Source organism: Castanea sativa, chromosome 4 (genome assembly GCF_040712315.1).
Source record: "Castanea sativa cultivar Marrone di Chiusa Pesio chromosome 4, ASM4071231v1".
NCBI classification, from domain to species: Eukaryota; Viridiplantae; Streptophyta; class Magnoliopsida; order Fagales; family Fagaceae; genus Castanea; species Castanea sativa.
Genome location: NC_134016.1, coordinates 10,881,388 through 10,898,555, shown reverse-complemented (window position 1 = coordinate 10,898,555; position 17,168 = coordinate 10,881,388). Strand labels below are relative to the sequence as shown.

The following is a 17,168-nucleotide window of genomic DNA, read 5'->3' as shown; positions in this document are numbered from 1 at the left end:
AATATCTCAAAATATATGTTTCTTTACTCTCATTTAGTTTACTTTTTTCTTTATATACTAGTAAGTTATCCATGCATTGCACGGGTAACTTATTAGTATATATATTATTATTATTATATAATAATAGGTGAAACTGAGAGAAACTCAAATTAGAATTTCAAATTATATTTACAATTTTGTGCCATGTGTCATCAATTATTTATTTTTAAAGAGTTTTATTTCTTAATTTTAGAATCAAATGTGAGACCACATTATAAATATTCATCCAAATGAGTTATTAAGTACAAAAATCAAAGAGTTTAAAATAAATGAATCTTTAAAAAAAAAAATGCTTCAGAAAAAAAAGTGGACAATTTACATTTTATACCTAATAATATTCTTACAAAATTTTTTAAAGAGTTAACAAAATATAAAAATGACTATTAATAGTATTTAAATTACATACATATGAATTATATTATGCACTTTATTGTATATTTTTAAGTGTTTTTATGCATATGCACGAGGTTATAAGCTAGTTATATATAAAAGAAATATAAATAATTGTAATTAATATTTTAAGTTTTTGTCAACTTAATTGATAGCTGGCATCTCTGGATTCCAATAGAGGGAAAATACTTAGGTAGTCCCAGATTATAGTAAAATGGTGTTCCATCTTCTCATATTCATGACAGATTCCACTATAAATTTAATGGGTAGACCCTACTATAATTGTGAGAGGAGATATTACTATTCACCGTGCTTCGAAAGTATCCAAAAACACTCTCAATAGAGACATCAAAGGTTCAAGTCATGCATTCTCGAACTATAAAATTATTTAAAAAAAAAAACCATGTGATAGTAAAATTTTAAAATAAAATGGTTCGGGCTACTATGGTAATGCTCGGACCATTTTTTTTTTCCCTACCAAGTATAGAGCCCATCCCTGGCTAAGAAATAATATTTTTTGATCTAAAAAAAATTTACTTTTTTTAATAAAAAATTTACTTAAAAAGAAAAAAACAGTAATTTCAATTTTGGAAAAATTGCCTCCCCCTTATATTTACTTGCAACAATGGTCACTCTGTCTTTTTTCTCGTTTCTTCTAAAATAAACTCACCTTTCCTGATTTCTCACTCCTGCCTGCCCACTTATAAAGAAAAATCTATACACACACAAAAGTCTCTCATATCTCTAACCTTTTTTGTTTATTTCAACGAAACCCATTAAACCAATATTATAAATCCGTGAACTTTCTCTCTTTTTCTCTCTCTCTCTCTCGCTTTTTCTTCTTCTCTTTCTCTCCAACCAAACACCATTTTAAAACCCTAATTTCCTCTCCATTTCACTCCGATCTCCCTTCTCTCTCTCTCTCGAGGTCTTCTTCCATGGACTCCGAGGACGATATGCACGACGCCAACGATGTGGAGTCCGTGGATGACGAGTTCTACAGTGGCGAGGCGGAGGATGCTCCCATGGATTACTATTGCAGCGAGTACGATAACATCGACGAGGACGTCGAGGTTGAATACGAGGAGGATGAGGATGAGGATGATGATGATGATGATGCCAATTTCGACTTCGTTGAAGACGATGCTGATGATTCCATTGATATCGAGTCTCGTCGTGCTGAGGTTGTTGTTCATTTCTTCACTCATTTTCTCTATGTGCATCCAATGTTTTGATTGTTTAATTTGTGTTAGTGTGTTGTCGTTTGGTTGCTGAGAAAGTTTGGTGGAAAACAGGTAGGGAAGTCAAAGTTGGGTCCTTTGATCATGGGAATTAGTTTTTATTTTTTATTTTTTTATTTTTATCAAGCTGTGTTTGGTTGCTGAGTAAGTTTGGGAAAAAAATGCAGGGGCAAGGTTGATCATGGGATTTTTTGCTGGTTTAAATCCTATTTATGGAAAAATTTGATAGTATTAATTTCCTTAAGCTCTGTTTGGTTGCTGAGAATGTTATAGAAAAAGGTAGGAAGTCAAAGTGGGGTCCTTTAATCATGGGAATTAGCTTTTCTTAAGCTGTGTTTGGTAAAAAGGTTGGAATATAAAAGTTGGATCCTTTGATCATGGGATTTTTTGTTGGTTTAAAACCTAATTATGGCAAAAGTTGATAATGGTCGCTGAGAATGTTTGGGGACTAATGTAGGCTAGTCAAATTTGGGTCCTTTGATCATGGGGTTTCATGTTGCTTTATAACCCATTTATGGCTAAAGTTGATAGGATTAGTTTCCTTAAGGTTGCATTTGGTCACTTTAGAATGATTGGGAACAGGTAGTAATGTCAAAGTTGGGTCCTTTGATTATGGGGTTTTTTGTTGGTTTAAAACCCATATGGAAAAATTTGATGGTATTAGTTTTCTTAAAGCCTTGTTTGGTTGCTGTGAACCTTTGAAATGAAAGGTAGGAATGTCAAAGTTGGGTCCTTTGATAATGTGTCTTTTTTGTTGGCTTAAAACCCGTTTATGGCAAAAGTTTTTTGTTGTTGTTGATAGGTAATGGCAAAAGTTGATAGTATTAGTTTCCTTAAAGCTGTTTTGGGTTGCCGAGAAAGTTTAGGAAAAAAAGGCAGGAAAGTCAAAGTTGGGTCATTTGGTCATGAGATTTTTACTTATTTAACACCTATTTATGGTTAGAGTTGATAGAAATATTATCCTCAAAGCTGTGTTTGGTTGGGGAGAACGTTTGGGAAGAAGATAGGAATGTCAAAGTTGGGTCCTTTGATCATGGAATATTTTGCTGGTTTAACACTGATTTATGGCTAAAGTTGATAGTATTAGTTTCCTTAATTAATGCTGTGTTTTGTTAGCTAATAATGTTTGGGAAGGGTTTGGCTTACCTCCAGTACCTTTTAAAAAAGAACCTCCTTTTGTTTTAATGAGACACAGCCACATCACCCACTAACTAAATAAAAGTTGAAGATTAAAACCCAGGACAACTTGCCATTGTATATTTAAAACAAAAGGACATGTCCGGTTAAAAAAGTACTGGAGGTAAGCCAAACCCATTTGGGAAAAAAGGTAGGAAAGTCAAAGTTGGGTTCTTCGATCATGAGATTTTTTGTTGGTTTAACACCCATTAGTAGCTAAAGTTGATAGTATTAGTTTCCTAAATTACTTCTGTATTTTGTTGCTGAGAATGTTTGGGAAAAAAGGTAGGAAAGTAAATGTTGGGCCCTTTGATCATGGAATTTTTTTGGGTTTAAAATCCTTTTATGGCTAAAGTTGATTGTAGTAGTTTCCTTAAGTTGTGTTTGATTGCTGAGAATGTTTGGGAAAAAAGGTAGGAATGTCAAAGTTGGGTCCTTTGGTCATGGGTTTTTATTTGTTGGGCTAAATCCCATTTCTGGCTAAGGTTGAGAGTATTGGTTTCCTTAAAGTTGTGTTTAGTTGCTGAGAATGTTTGGGAAAAAAGGTAAAGGCCAAAGTTGATAGTATTAGTTTCCTTGAAGCTGTGCTTAATTGCTTAGTGTGTTTGGGAAAAAAGTAGGAATGTCGTATTGTCCTCTGGTCACGCGATTTTTTTTTACTAAACACCTATTTATGGCTAAAGTTGATGGTATCATTTTTCGTGAACCTGTGTTTGGTTGGGGAGAATGTTTGGGAATTAGGTAGGAAAGTTAAAGTTGGGTCCTTTGATTGTGGGATTTTTTCTTATTTAAAACCTATGGCTAAAGTTGTTAGCATTAGACTATTAGTTTCATTAAAGTTTTGTTCGGTTGTGAAGTAAACAGAAGGGAAAGTGGGGGAAACATATTTGAAAATGATGTGTTATGTTGTGTATGGTTTCCTAATAGTGTGACATAGGCCAACTCGATAAAATTTGAGGCCTAATGCGGTAATTTTAAATAAGACTTTCTTATATCAAATATTTAAAGAATATATTTAACTTTCAATATTATAACTCTTATTTAAAATTTATCTTCATCTTTTGAGATGCAAAATTAATAATGATTTTTTTTATTCAACTTCTACTAAAATTTAGTTTTCAATTGATAAAATGATTGATCTACTTAATCTTTCTTATGAGACAGTGCATCTTATGTGGGATTTTATTGATTTCAATTGCTTAATGGACTATAGTTAGAGCCAGCACTGTGAAAAAAACCTTTAGAGAAAGAACTAAATGCTTAGGAATGCGTGGTAATCGACGCTTAAATTAATATATGTATATTTTGTATTTTAACTATTGAATCACTTTTTTAAATAATAAATATTTTGTATATTGGGCAGTGGTAGAATTAAGTTTGCACTCAACATGAGCCTATCATTACCTTAATATTCTGTATGGGTTTTATGAGAAAATTGGTCCGAGGTCCTAGAAGAAAGAAACCTGTAGTTAATTGTGCTTAATGCCAGCTAAGTGGTTATGGTTTTCTTAAAGCTCTGGTGGATTGCTGAGAAAATTAAGGAGAAGAGAGGAAAGGAACGAGCTGATGAATCATATGTTATGTGTATAAAAAGCTTTGTGGTTATGTTATGTTATTTGTACATAAAATATGCAAAATTGTAAGGTTGTTTCTGTCATATTTCCTTTAATTGAAGGACAAATGCATGTTTCTACCTTTGAAAACATGTAGGTCCTAATTTTGGAGAAACTGTTAAATTGGTGCTTTCACTAAAAGTGAATTTTGGCAAATAAATGGGTACTAATCTCTTTTAGCAATGGGTTATCAAACACTCACTTCAACCTTAGTGGCTAGTCACTCATCTTAAAATCACAATTTGAAGCCCAAAAAGTGCATTTTAGATCATGAACTTTGAACTTAGTCAAAACTTTCATGTCTCATGAACTTCACTCATATAACCATGAAACTAAGTGATGCTGTTTTCTGTTAAACTTTCATGCTATATTTAGCTGTTGCTTGGGCTGTCTTCTGAATTTTACACATTTTGTATTTTGTTTCAGCAAAACTTTACCATCTTAAGGGAATTTGATATACGGCAACGCCAGGAGGATGATATCACAAGAGTATCTACCGTTCTTTCCATATCTCGAGTTGCTTCTAGCATCTTACTCCGCCACTTTAATTGGTAATCCAACTTCTGTCTTCATGCTTGTCACCTGTAGTTGACATGGAGTTGTTTCATTTTTCTGTAAACCAATCTCTTTATTAATATATGTGTAAAATGTAGGTTTTTTTAGTAAGTAAGTTTTGGCTCGTATGAGTAAAATGTAACATTGGAAACTATAATTAGAAAATTTAAAATTTGCAACTTTGGATGCAGCATTTTGTATGATGGGACTCTATAGAGTACAATTGTTTCTGGTATGTTGGTGTTAATGAAGAAATTGGTATTGCAGGAGTGTTAGTAAAGTACATGATGCATGGTTTGCTGACGAAGACCGTGTTCGTAAAACCGTTGGGTTATTGGAGGAGCCAATTGTTCGATTACCCAATGCTAGAGAAGTAAGCTATGTAGATAATGTGCTTGGTTATCTTCTCTGTATTCTGATGTCAGTGCATCCCTTGTAATATGGTTTTTGTATTCATGGCAGCTTACTTGTGGGATTTGTTTTGACACCTTTCCTCGTGACAGTATTAAATCAGCTGCTTGTGGTCATCCTTTTTGTAGTACATGCTGGGAAGGTTTGTCCAAGATACCCTTACTATTATTATTTTTTTAATTTGGTTTTAAACTGCATTGTAAGCTGCATCTTCAACTTTTGTTTTGATTATGTGCAACTTGGTGGTTTTTAAGGTTATCAACATTTGCAGCCATTTTTAGTAATTTTATTTTAAAATTTCACTAAGTTTTGTTCTAATGTTATGTCTAAAGTACCGTACAACTGTGGAATATTTGAATTGTTTTGTTCTATGTTTGCGTTGCCATGTTGGTCTTGTACATGTTTGTTTGCTTGTTTTGTTTTGTTTTGTTTTTTTAAAAGGAAAAAGTTCACCTCCAAATTGGTTTGGTGGGAAATTCATCAAACCCGCATCCATGTGTACTTTTAGTCACATGAATTTTTTAATGAGTCATGTGATTTGTTTAAAAAATATGTGTGGATAGGCTTATAGATTGCCACGTAGTGGATAGCCACGTAGTGGATAGGAGGAGATTCTTTTGGAGGAAAACTTTTTTCATTTTTTAAATGCAAATATAGTTTATCGGGGATTGCTCTTCCTTTCCTTGAGGTATGGAGAAAAGACAAACTTCCCTCTTGCTTCAAAAATAGCATTGACTGTCCTAGTCAGAGTAAGGGTAATTACAATGATAATAACTAATACTTTTGCCTTTTTACTCCCATTAAACTTGCCTTTTCCTTTGCTTGTTCCCTGCTCCTTTTTTGGGTCTCTTGTATTTGTTTTTTAAATATATATCAACCAAACTTCCCTCTCCACATATTGTTTTTCCTCACCAAATCAACATCCATTAGAACTTTTCTTTTCTGTGTTTGTCTTCCCTGCAATCAGTATTAATTTGATCTCACCTCAAACAAGTTGTCCATATCCTCAACCCCTGATCCACATCAAGATCTTGTTTGTGAATCTATTAAAAAGTGCTTTTGGATTGTTGCTTCTGTGATTTAAAGCCAAAAGTCTTGTTTAGAAAAAATGTTCAAAGTCTCTGAAGTAAAAACCCAATAATGAAGTCAGGATTTATTTTGAAGATCAGTGGCTTCTGTCTTTTCCCAATACTTTGGGTCATGAAATTGTAATTTACCTTTTATTTTTCATTTTAAATTATTTATCCCAATTTGTGGTAGGTGGTAGACATGTAACCCATATGACTTGCTTGATGCACGCTGTACAAGGATATATGTTTAAAAACATTCAGACAATTAATAAATGTCACTCATCTATCCAAAGTAAAGAATAAATTTAACCAACTGTGGATTATCATTTTAAATATATCCATGCATTGTTGATTTGAGGGTTTTGCTTATATCTTATTTCCTGCTGTATCTTATGTATGTTTTTAGGTTACATCAGCACATCCATTAATGATGGTCCTGGATGTTTGATGCTGAGATGTCCTGATCCATCTTGTGGTGCAGCAGTTGGTCAAGATATGATTAATTCATTGGCATCTAATGAAGATAAGGATAAGTACTGCCGTTACCTTCTTAGATCTTATATTGAAGACAGTAAGAAGGTGTGTAGTGAATTTGAGACCGACATTAGGACCATAATTTATGGAATTCTATTAAATGTTAGTTCACTTTGTGATTATAAGTTGTGCCTTTTTTTTTACCCATTAGTGTTCATAATATATATATATATATATATATATATATATATATATATATATATATATATATATATATATATATATATATATATGGGTGACTTGAATGGAGATTTCCATTGGAATCCAAGCTCTTATTGGACCTCTGCAAGATTGGGAACTTGAGCCCTCGGGTTTTTTTTTTTTCTTCTTATTATGTTATATCCTACCCATGTCTGAAAGGGTGGGGGGGGGGGTTGATGATAAAGCGATTTGAAGGCCTTTTAGAAGTTGTGCCTTTCGAGTTAAAATCTTATTTTATGCCTTTAAGATTGGAGGGAAGTACTTATCCAAAAAAAAAAAAGATTGGAGGGAAGTAATCCTTTTCTGTGGAGAATATGGAAGGCTGGAGCACTTCTATACTTGGACAACAGCATTGGTGAAGATTTTAACAATGGATAATGTAAGCATAAAAAATAGTGATTGGTATTGCATGTGTAAATCAAGTGGAGAGAAAGCAAATCATGCACTTCTTCACTGTGGCATGGCTAGGGAATTGTGGTCACTGGTGCATATTTTAAGTTTTCTGGATTATGCCTAAAATGGTTGTTGATTCTTGGCCTGTTGGAAGGGGCAGTTTGGAAGACATTGTGGTGATGAAAATTTGAATATAGTTCCCTTTTGTATCATATATGTGGTGTATTTGAAGAGAGGAGAATGTGCAGAAATTTGAGGGGTATGATGTCAAAGTTTCTGTCTTAATGTTCCTTGTAGTATTGGACTGTGGCTAGAGTTGCTTCTCCACCTCAAATTTGTGGAGTAAGACACTGCGTTTGCTCAGTTTGGATCTATATGTATATCTTAAATCCTCTCTACTATTAGTTGGTCTCTTTTGATTGTTGGATCTGCTTTTGGATATTTCCTGTCTAGCTTTTTACCATTAAGTGGGTTGTAGCAGGAGCTTTCCTATGTTTTTATCTCTAGGGCCTGATTTTGTTAGATTTATCATGTACATGTATAGTTAAAGCTTTATCACATATATAGCAGGCCACTCTCTTGCTCCCCCCCCCCCCCCCCCCCCCCTTTCTCTGTGTCCCTCCTCTGCTTTCTGTACATGCATAGATTTTTCTGTTCAATTTTTAGAATTCTGTGCATGCTGTTATTCCTTTGTTGCATGCATTAACCCTGATATTGATGCTTGTTATGTAGGTAGCCATATGTTTAGTCATCTGTTCACCTTTAGGTCATTAGTTGTTAATGGTATATGAGATCATATTTTCTTGCTTTCTTCTTTGTTTCCTAGAGTTCTTACTATATTTCTTATCTGCCCCAAAATTGCTAGACCAAGTGGTGTCCTGCTCCAGGTTGCGAGTACGCGGTTAATTTTGAGGCTGGCAATGGGAATTATGATGTTATTTGTTTCTGCTCATATGGCTTTTGCTGGAATGTAAGTTTCTTCTCGCGTGCTTGGAAATGTTGGTATAATAACTAGTTTCTATAGGAATTGGTCTGCATGCTAGATCAATAAACTCATTCTGGTGGATCTGCAGTGCACAGAGGAAGCTCACCGGCCGGTTGACTGTGGTACAGTTGCAAAGTGGATTTTGAAGAATAGTGCTGAGTCTGAAAACATGAACTGGTAGAAATTATATTTTAGCATCTGATGTCTTATCTTCCTTTTGATTATGCTACCTGGATCTTTTGGATATATGCATCACTTTTTTTTTCTCCTGTCATCCTGACAATTGGCAGTTTTCAGCTGTTTCCAATAAAAAATCTTTGGTTGCCTATGTATCATATGTGCAGAGGATTACAGTTTCCATTGACTACAAGACTTAGTTTTTGGTATTCAGTTACTTGTTGAGAGGTTTTCTTGCCTGCGTTGTTTCTCTAGTTGCCCCTTCTTTTCTTGTTGGGTTCTATTTTGGTTTGTACACTAGTGTGCTTCTGTGAGGGTAATATGATATATCTGTTACATGTCTTAAAGGAGCATGGTCAATTGATCATGAAAAAGCTGAATGACAGTAATTCTCTTACTTAAACATGTGTTAGAAACTCTTGGGAATGACAGAAACCTAACTTATGCTGCACAATGTTACTTTTTGATGTAACTCAGGATACTAGCTAATTCTAAGCCATGTCCAAAATGCAAGAGGCCAATTGAGAAGAACCAAGGATGCATGCATATGACGTGCACACCTCCCTGTAAATTTGAATTTTGCTGGTAAGAGCCATAATGAATGTTTTACTATTTCAGAAATATGTCAATCTTATGAAGAATGTAACACCCACTTTACAAATTTTTTGAGATTTTGTTGCGTCCGTAGAAGAATTCATGCTAATATTATATTATAAGACTTTCCTATATTTGTTTACAAATCATCAGCATTTTATTTAGATGTTTTTTAATGTAATTGCCTGTGAACTTCATTTAATGTCAATGCAGGCTATGCCTAGGTGCATGGGCTGATCATGGTGAGAGGACAGGTGGTTTCTATGCCTGTAACCGTTATGAGGTCGCTAAGCAAGAGGGAGTGGTGAGCTAGTTAAAGATTTCTGTTTGGTCATTCATTCAGTGGATAGCTTAGGGTTTCTGGCATCTATGTGATAATTTGCTATCATCCGTGATAAACTAATATTTTCTTTCTTACCTGTGAAATATCATATTGGCACCTTTTAAGTATGATGAGGCTGAGAGAAGAAGAGAAATGGCAAAGAATTCTTTGGAGAGATACACCCATTATTACGAACGTTGGGCAAGCAATCAATCGGTATACATAATTTTTAAGTTTTTCGAATTTATCTCTGTTTATTATGATGTGCAATGGATCCCTGCATTTGTTTTGTTGTTTGTTAGTTTAAGAAATTTTTTGGTATTTCTGTCTATCAAATTTACCACTTTTCGTTGTTTAGTCTTACTTGTGTATTTCAAATTTAACTAATACATGTTGAACATTTGATTTAGGTAGTGTTTTGTATATCTACTGGTAGAATGCATTCCAGTCCAGTAGAATGCATTCTAAAAATGTATAATGACAAATTGATTTTTTTTTAATCTAAAAAATTGTGTTTGGTTTTATGCTGAAACTCTTATTGAAAAAGTAATTGTACCCAATGTAATTGTGTTTGGTTATGAATTCATGGAGATTGTATTTTTTGCCAATAATAAGGTGGTGGTTCCCATTTTTTCTTTCTTTAAATGTAAAAAATGAATCTTACATGCTTGTAGTCCTATTCCAAATACATACTGAAGGTGTCAAGTATAAAAAGCAATACACTTGCACAAACAAATTTTTAATTAAACAATTTCCAAGAACAGGCGAGTTACATTAGTTTAGTTCTAATTAGATAATTTTGTAACAAACAACAACAAAGATAGAAAAAACAGCTGAAGGGACAATTCTAAGAGAAGAAAGAAAATCAATGATAAAAGGAGTGATATATATCTTCTCTTTCTTTTAATAGAAAGATTATTAAAAGAATAACTACACCAAAACCTGTTTCAATAAGAATGATCCATACAATTCTCTAAAGGCCATTTAATAACAAGAGTGGGAGCTTAATAACCTCTAAACCAACAGAAAGCTTAAGCTGTCTGAAAAATCACGGTTAAGGAGTAGTGGGGAAAAAACTAGGAGTAGGAAGACAATTTATGTAGAGAAGGGTTTTATTTTTTTTTTTAATAAAAAAAATTGGGTATATTGTAGATCTGATATGTTGAAATTGTAAAAAATTATCATAGTTAGTTATTTAAAAGTTCTTTAAAAAAAATTGGGGAAATTGTCAACAAGGTATATTGCTTTGAATGAGCAACTTTCTTATGTACAATTTTTTTTTTTATAGGTAAAAGCAAAAACAACTTTCTTATGGACACTTTTTCTTGTGTTCACCATCATGAACACCTTGTATATGCTTTATTTGTTTTTTCTTCTTGATTAATATGATTCTTATTACTTATCAAAAAAAGTATATCACTCCTTACTAAATCTACTTTGTTTGAGATATTTAAAAAGAAGAAGAAAGTGATCATGTCTCTCAAAGTGGTTTGGTTCATCAGCTTTTTTGTCATCCTTGTTTAGAAAATGTTGCATGTAACTGGACATGCTATTATTAATATCGTTAAATAGATTTAGTTTGTATAGTATTCAATGTTAAAGTTCTTTTTTGGCAGTCGAGGCAAAAAGCATTGGCAGATTTACATCAAATGCAAACTGTGCATGTAAGTGCTATCTCTCTCTCTCTCTCTCTCTCTCTCTCGCTTGATATATGTGTGTATATATTTATTTATTTATTTTTGTGTGTCTGGTTGGGAGTGTGGATGGTGTTGACGTGTTTTTATATACTATTGTGTAGACCTGAATGAGATAAGATCTCCATTTTAATTGAAATAATTTTTATGAAAGTACTTATGATATGTTTTTTGTTTTTCAGCATTGCCAACTTGAATACTTCTTGGCAAGCACTACTGAATCCAAAAAATAAAGATTCTTTATAGTTATATCTTTACTTAATAAAAAAGAAAAATAACTTAAAGAAATTATTATGATTTCTTTATAGTTACACTTCGGAAAAAAAAAAGAATTCTTTGTAGTTATGTATTTTTTTTAATAATAAAGAAATACGTTATAAGAAATTATGATTGAGCATTTCTTTTGGTATTGTTTGTACAAAATATGCCTTGTACTGAACTCTGGCATTCCTCCTTGAAGAGAATGCACTAGAGAATTATATGACAAGCAAGTGTACTTTTTCAAGGGTTCAATTGCCGATTAATAGGTTTTGTTGAGAACTTCCTTGCAAAATGCGTAACCTGGCTGATTGATTTAACCATCAATTTATCCTCCTTATTTCTAAACTATGTTTTATATTTTCTTATAATATGGAGAGATCATTTACAGCAAGTTCTTCCATGTCTTAGTAGTTCATGGCATAGAAGATCTGCTGTTGATTGAATTTCTGAATTGTGGAACAGTGTATTAAGACTGCTTAGTGCTTACAAAGGGGAAAAAAAGAAAAAAAGAAAAGGAAAAATCAACACACAATTGTCTGTTTTTAGTTATACCTTTTCTTATTGATGACCTTTTAGTGGCCTTGTGATTGTAAATGCTTCTGGAGGTTGTCTAATGACTTGTTTAATTTCTTTATTTTTGGTAGCTTGAGAAGCTTAGTGATCTACAGTGTACACCTGAGTCTCAGCTCAAGTTCATTATAGAGGCCTGGATGCAGGTACTTTCTGTGCTCATGGTTAGATGAATGCAACATTTTTTGTTTATTTGTTTCTCCGGGAATCAATACAAAATATATTAACCTTCATATAAACAATTCATATTCATTTTATTGACTTTTTGGGTAAGATAGTTACAATACTTCTACTTGTATATTCTTTTTTTTTTTTCCTTTCTTCTAAGTACCCATGGCTATGTTTAGTATATCAGACCCAGACTTTCTCTTTTTTGACTGGACATATTAAACCCAAATAGGGTGTGATAGCATACCCTGGGGGAACCATTTGTACTAAATTAGTAATATCTCCCTCTTTATTTCAGATAATCTTTAAATTAAAATAGTAGTAGTTGCACTGATATGAAGGTGGTGGTTTGGCATGAAATGATGGGAAATATGCATTGCGTTTATGTTGCATGCTTGCAGATAGTTGAATGTAGGCGAGTGCTGAAATGGACCTACGCATATGGGTTCTACCTACCTGAGATTGAGCATGCTAAAAAACAGTTTTTTGAGTACTTGCAAGGTATATGTGTATTGCTTAAAAGTCTAAGAATTAAATATGAAGAGTTCTTTTTATTTGTCGTGGTCTTCTTACAAGTGTGATGACTTTACAGGTGAGGCGGAGTCTGGTCTGGAAAGGCTTCATCAATGTGCAGAAAAGGAACTACAACAATTCCTCACGCCTGACAGCAAGCCATCAACCGATTTTAATGACTTCCGTACAAAGCTAGCTGGACTTACGAGGTATATATTGTGTACAAATATTGGTGACTAGGTTGCACCGACACGCCATTTTTGGCGACGTACCGGTGTCCGACACGTGTCGGACACGGATACCGGCACGACTCGCCGGACTCCGGTGTCCAAGTGGTGTATTTTTTTTTTTTTTTTTTTTTTTTTTTTTTTTTTTTTTTCGACACGGCACTGACACGGTAGACACGCCAGCAGTTGAAAAAAAAAAAACAGAAAATCACAAATTTTGTAACAGTCACCGGTGCTAGATCGGGCCGATCGGCGAGTCGGCGAGCTCCATAGACAGTCGCCGTCGACGCCGTGCCCTCTGTCCCTTCCAATCTCTCTCTCTCTCTCTCTCTCTCTCTCTCTCTCGGCGTGGACAGGTCTGAGTCCGATCTCTTCTCCTTTCTCCCTCTGTTTGTTTTTTTTTTTTTTCCTTTCTTTCAGATAACACGTATATATTAGTGACTTTTTTGGGCTAAGTCACTGTTAGCCCCAAAAAGACAGACTTAGCCCATATTAGCCCATGATATAAAAAGAAAGTGACTTAGTAGTGTACTGTCAATGACTTAGCCCATATTAGTGACTTAGTGTACTGTTAGTGACTTAGCAAAATTATATCACTTAAGTTATAACTCGTTTTTTTTTAATCCCTCTCTCACTACATATATATATATATATAATTTTTTTTTTAATCCCAAAAGTTTAAAGCTTGTTTTCCTTTTATGTTTTTAGTTTGGTGTTGAAGGTAGACTATTTAAACTTTTGGTTTATACTTTAAACATTTTATGTGTATTATTGTACTACTTTGGGTGTTAGTTTACTTATTTGTAGTTCTTACATAATTTAAATTCTAGATATAAACGTATTTTATGTCTAAAAATATTAAAAAATATGCCTAAATATAAAATTTAATTAATTATTTAATTGCCGTGTCCACGCCGTGTCGTGTCCTTGTTTTTCTAAAATTGTCGTATTGCCGTGTCCGTGTCCGTGCATCATAGGGTGAAAGTGACATTTATTTTAATTCACACTTCTAACTACTTTTTTTTTTTACTTGTTTATATATTCATAAATAGTTTTATTGAAACGAATGGAGCTATATGAATTTTTTTATTGACATTTCTTAGAAGCATCTGTGATCATCTCTACAATTTTCATTTTGTTTTTGCATACGATGGTTTGTCATATACCGTTGTCTTATTGATGTGTTTTAGTTCTATTCAATTCCTATAAGTTTTTGCGACTAAAAGATAAAAAAAAGGTTATGACTAAAAGAGAAAGAAAGGTTATCCGCAAGTTTCTTCTATTTGTAGTAATTCGGTTCCTTCGTGTTCCCTGTATGTTTTCTGCACAACGTCCCCTTTTTTTCATGTTTATCTTATTTTTCATGCTTTCTCCTGTTCTAGCGATATGGTTCCAAGACATGCTTTGAGCATTTATGAAAAGAAATACTGTGTTAAAAGCTTTAATGTCTAGAAGATTGAAGTATCTCAAGCCACATCACTGCCAGACCACTGAGTTGTCTCCTTTAAATATATTTTTGGTGTTCCTCTCTTTATGATATAGTGACTAAGTTTTATGTTCTTGTCAATCTGCCACACCCACCTCCTTTTCCTAGTTTGGGACTGGCTGTGAGCAAAATATGTTATTTTATGAAAACTTATAATAACAATGGTAGTAGTAGTAAAAAATGGAATATTAATTAAGGAAGTAACAGAGAAAATGATTTTGATGATAAAATGGTGGATAAAAATGTGGCCGACTCCAGCATACATAGCTGACCCAAAGTTTTGGGACTAAGGCTGTTATTGTTATTGAGTGCATGTTGATTAAGTAATGGAGAGCATGATTTTGGATATGATAGGAAGGTGGATAAAAATATTTGTGGCCGACTCCAAATGGTTTGTTGAGGATTCATAATTGACCCCAAAGTTTTGGGACTAAGGCTTTGTTATTATTTTTGTTGTGCTTACCCTCTTTTTTGCTTTTTCATGCCACTTCGAAAATGTTTTGAGTTTGTTTTAAGAGGAACATTGTGATATGCTTTGAAAGATAAATATTGTGATAAATGCTCAGATCAAAACCTTGCGAGATACATAGAAGTTTGCCAGGAACCAAATCTATAAGCTTGGATGGTAGTGGGCAGTCCAATCTGCCCCAGATGAACTGTCCTAGTGAGATGCACTTTGCTAGATGTCCATACTGTGTTCTGTCTGGTTCTGCTTTTTTAGTCTGTGTTGGAGTTAAGCCCTAGAAATGGGGTATAAGACTGGAAAGTTTCTTGTTCTGGAATTTAGGTAGGATAGAGATGGCATGTGCTTGTATTTCTTGGTGGTTTTGGTATAGCTGCCTGATATATTTGCTCATTCTTGTAAACCTTGCATTGGGAACTATCAGGCTGCTGTGTTTGAAAGCTGATGTAGAAGTTAAGTGCTTCCTTTTTTAGTTTTTTATGGAGAATTGATCTGTGATTGTCTTATTGCTTCTCTCTCTCTCTCTCTCTCTCTCTCTCTCTCTCTCTCTCTCTCTCGTTAATTTCTAAATATGAAATTCTTGCAATGTGTGATGTTACTTCTAATGTTATTTATTGAAGTGTATGGCTCTGGCATGCATGTATTTTGTCCCTTTCCGCTTTTACCATTGCAATTACTTGGCTAGTTAATGTCACTAGTCTTCTCTGATTCAGCTTGTTCTCTTTATGTAATTGCAACAGTGTGACTAAGAATTACTTTGAGAATCTAGTTAGGGCATTAGAGAATGGTTTGTCAGATGTGGACAGCAATGGCGCTTGCAGCAAGACAAGCACAAAAAATGTAGGAGGGAGCAGCAAGGGTCGAGGTGGAAGGGGAAAGGGAACTACTCGAGCTGGTTGTTCTAGCAGAAGTGCTGATGATACCCTTTATTGGTCTTGTGAGCAATGTACCTATGCCAATGTCAAGTCTGCCACCAGATGCGAGATGTGCAACCAGCAGCGCCGGTGAAAAATCTAAGCCAAATTAGTAAAGACAAGATGGAGAACATAAACCTTAAAACTCAAGAAGAACAAAAGCTTGATTTGACGGTGATACCTAGTGTAAAGGTTTTTGTGGCTCCTCTTTTGCTAAGGCTGTCGAATGTTTGTGGAAAAAAAAAAGAAAGAAGGTAGAAATGGAAGAACTCGTTGAAGAAAGGGCAGCCTCTTTGGTGTCGTGTGTGTAGCAGGAAACACTATAATATTGGTTCTGTTCTGTATATAGTGCTCTCTCTCTATAAATATAAATATAAAATATTGGAGTTCTGCAACTTGCTTTTGTTGCTGATTTACGTGTATTACATTTGCACTGGGTAAAGTGAATGCAAATGATATCTTATGTTCTAAAACTTGTTTTTCGTTATTTTATATTAAATGTGAATATGTATAATTTGTAATATAATTGCTCTTGTATAAATCAGGGGAAAAGCTAGGCTCTCAATATGGATGCCTAAGAAGCATCTCCAATAGCTTCTCGATATTGTGTGATCAAGTTTCAGCTAACCAACTTATCTTTTTCTGCTATATACCTTTTAAAATATTCTTTTCAACAAGCTCATTTCTTTTCTCTATTCCGTTCAGATATTAGTTTTATTCTATATATTTTTTCCAACACACTCGACCAAACCAGCACATAGAAGCTAAATCCAAACCTAACCCCACCTCAGCTATTATTGTGAAGCATGGTAAGCCACCAAACGAACTTAAAGACCTCCCAAACCAGTGGTATCTTATCTATTTTCTATACCCAATCCAAATTGCCACAGAAGCTAGCTGCTGTAATTTTCTTATTTTGATTTGTCTACATAAAATAGTTAGCTTACAGCTAGGTTGTTGGAGAAGATATTTTTGGGGGAAAAAACTAGTTACCTAAAAAAATGGGAGGCTGCTTGTTGGATGCTCTAATGCGGTTGATTGTAGCCTTTAGCCTTTAAAATTATTGTTGAAGAGAATTTATATTTTCTAAGTTAGTATTTTGTTATGATTTGGTGCAATATTGTGATGGAGTGGAATTCACTTGGCAAAGATAACCAGCATATGTTAATGT

At 33.9% G+C, this 17,168-nt stretch overlaps 1 protein-coding gene across 1 annotated transcript; it reads left to right on the top strand.

The window, feature by feature from the left end:
- The first annotated feature begins 1,180 nt into the window (after nt 1–1,180).
- On the top strand, nt 1,181–16,470 carry LOC142630320 (putative E3 ubiquitin-protein ligase ARI7). The gene is made up of 15 exons (XM_075804299.1): nt 1,181–1,613; nt 4,886–5,010; nt 5,282–5,387; nt 5,477–5,567; nt 6,902–7,074; nt 8,489–8,593; nt 8,697–8,785; nt 9,263–9,370; nt 9,593–9,683; nt 9,828–9,917; nt 11,318–11,365; nt 12,301–12,372; nt 12,796–12,895; nt 12,987–13,116; nt 15,824–16,470. The coding sequence occupies exons 1-15, from the start codon at nt 1,368–1,370 to the stop codon at nt 16,089–16,091; spliced, it is 1,842 nt and encodes a 613-aa protein (XP_075660414.1). The 5' UTR covers nt 1,181–1,367; the 3' UTR covers nt 16,092–16,470.
- The last annotated feature ends 698 nt before the right edge of the window (nt 16,471–17,168 follow it).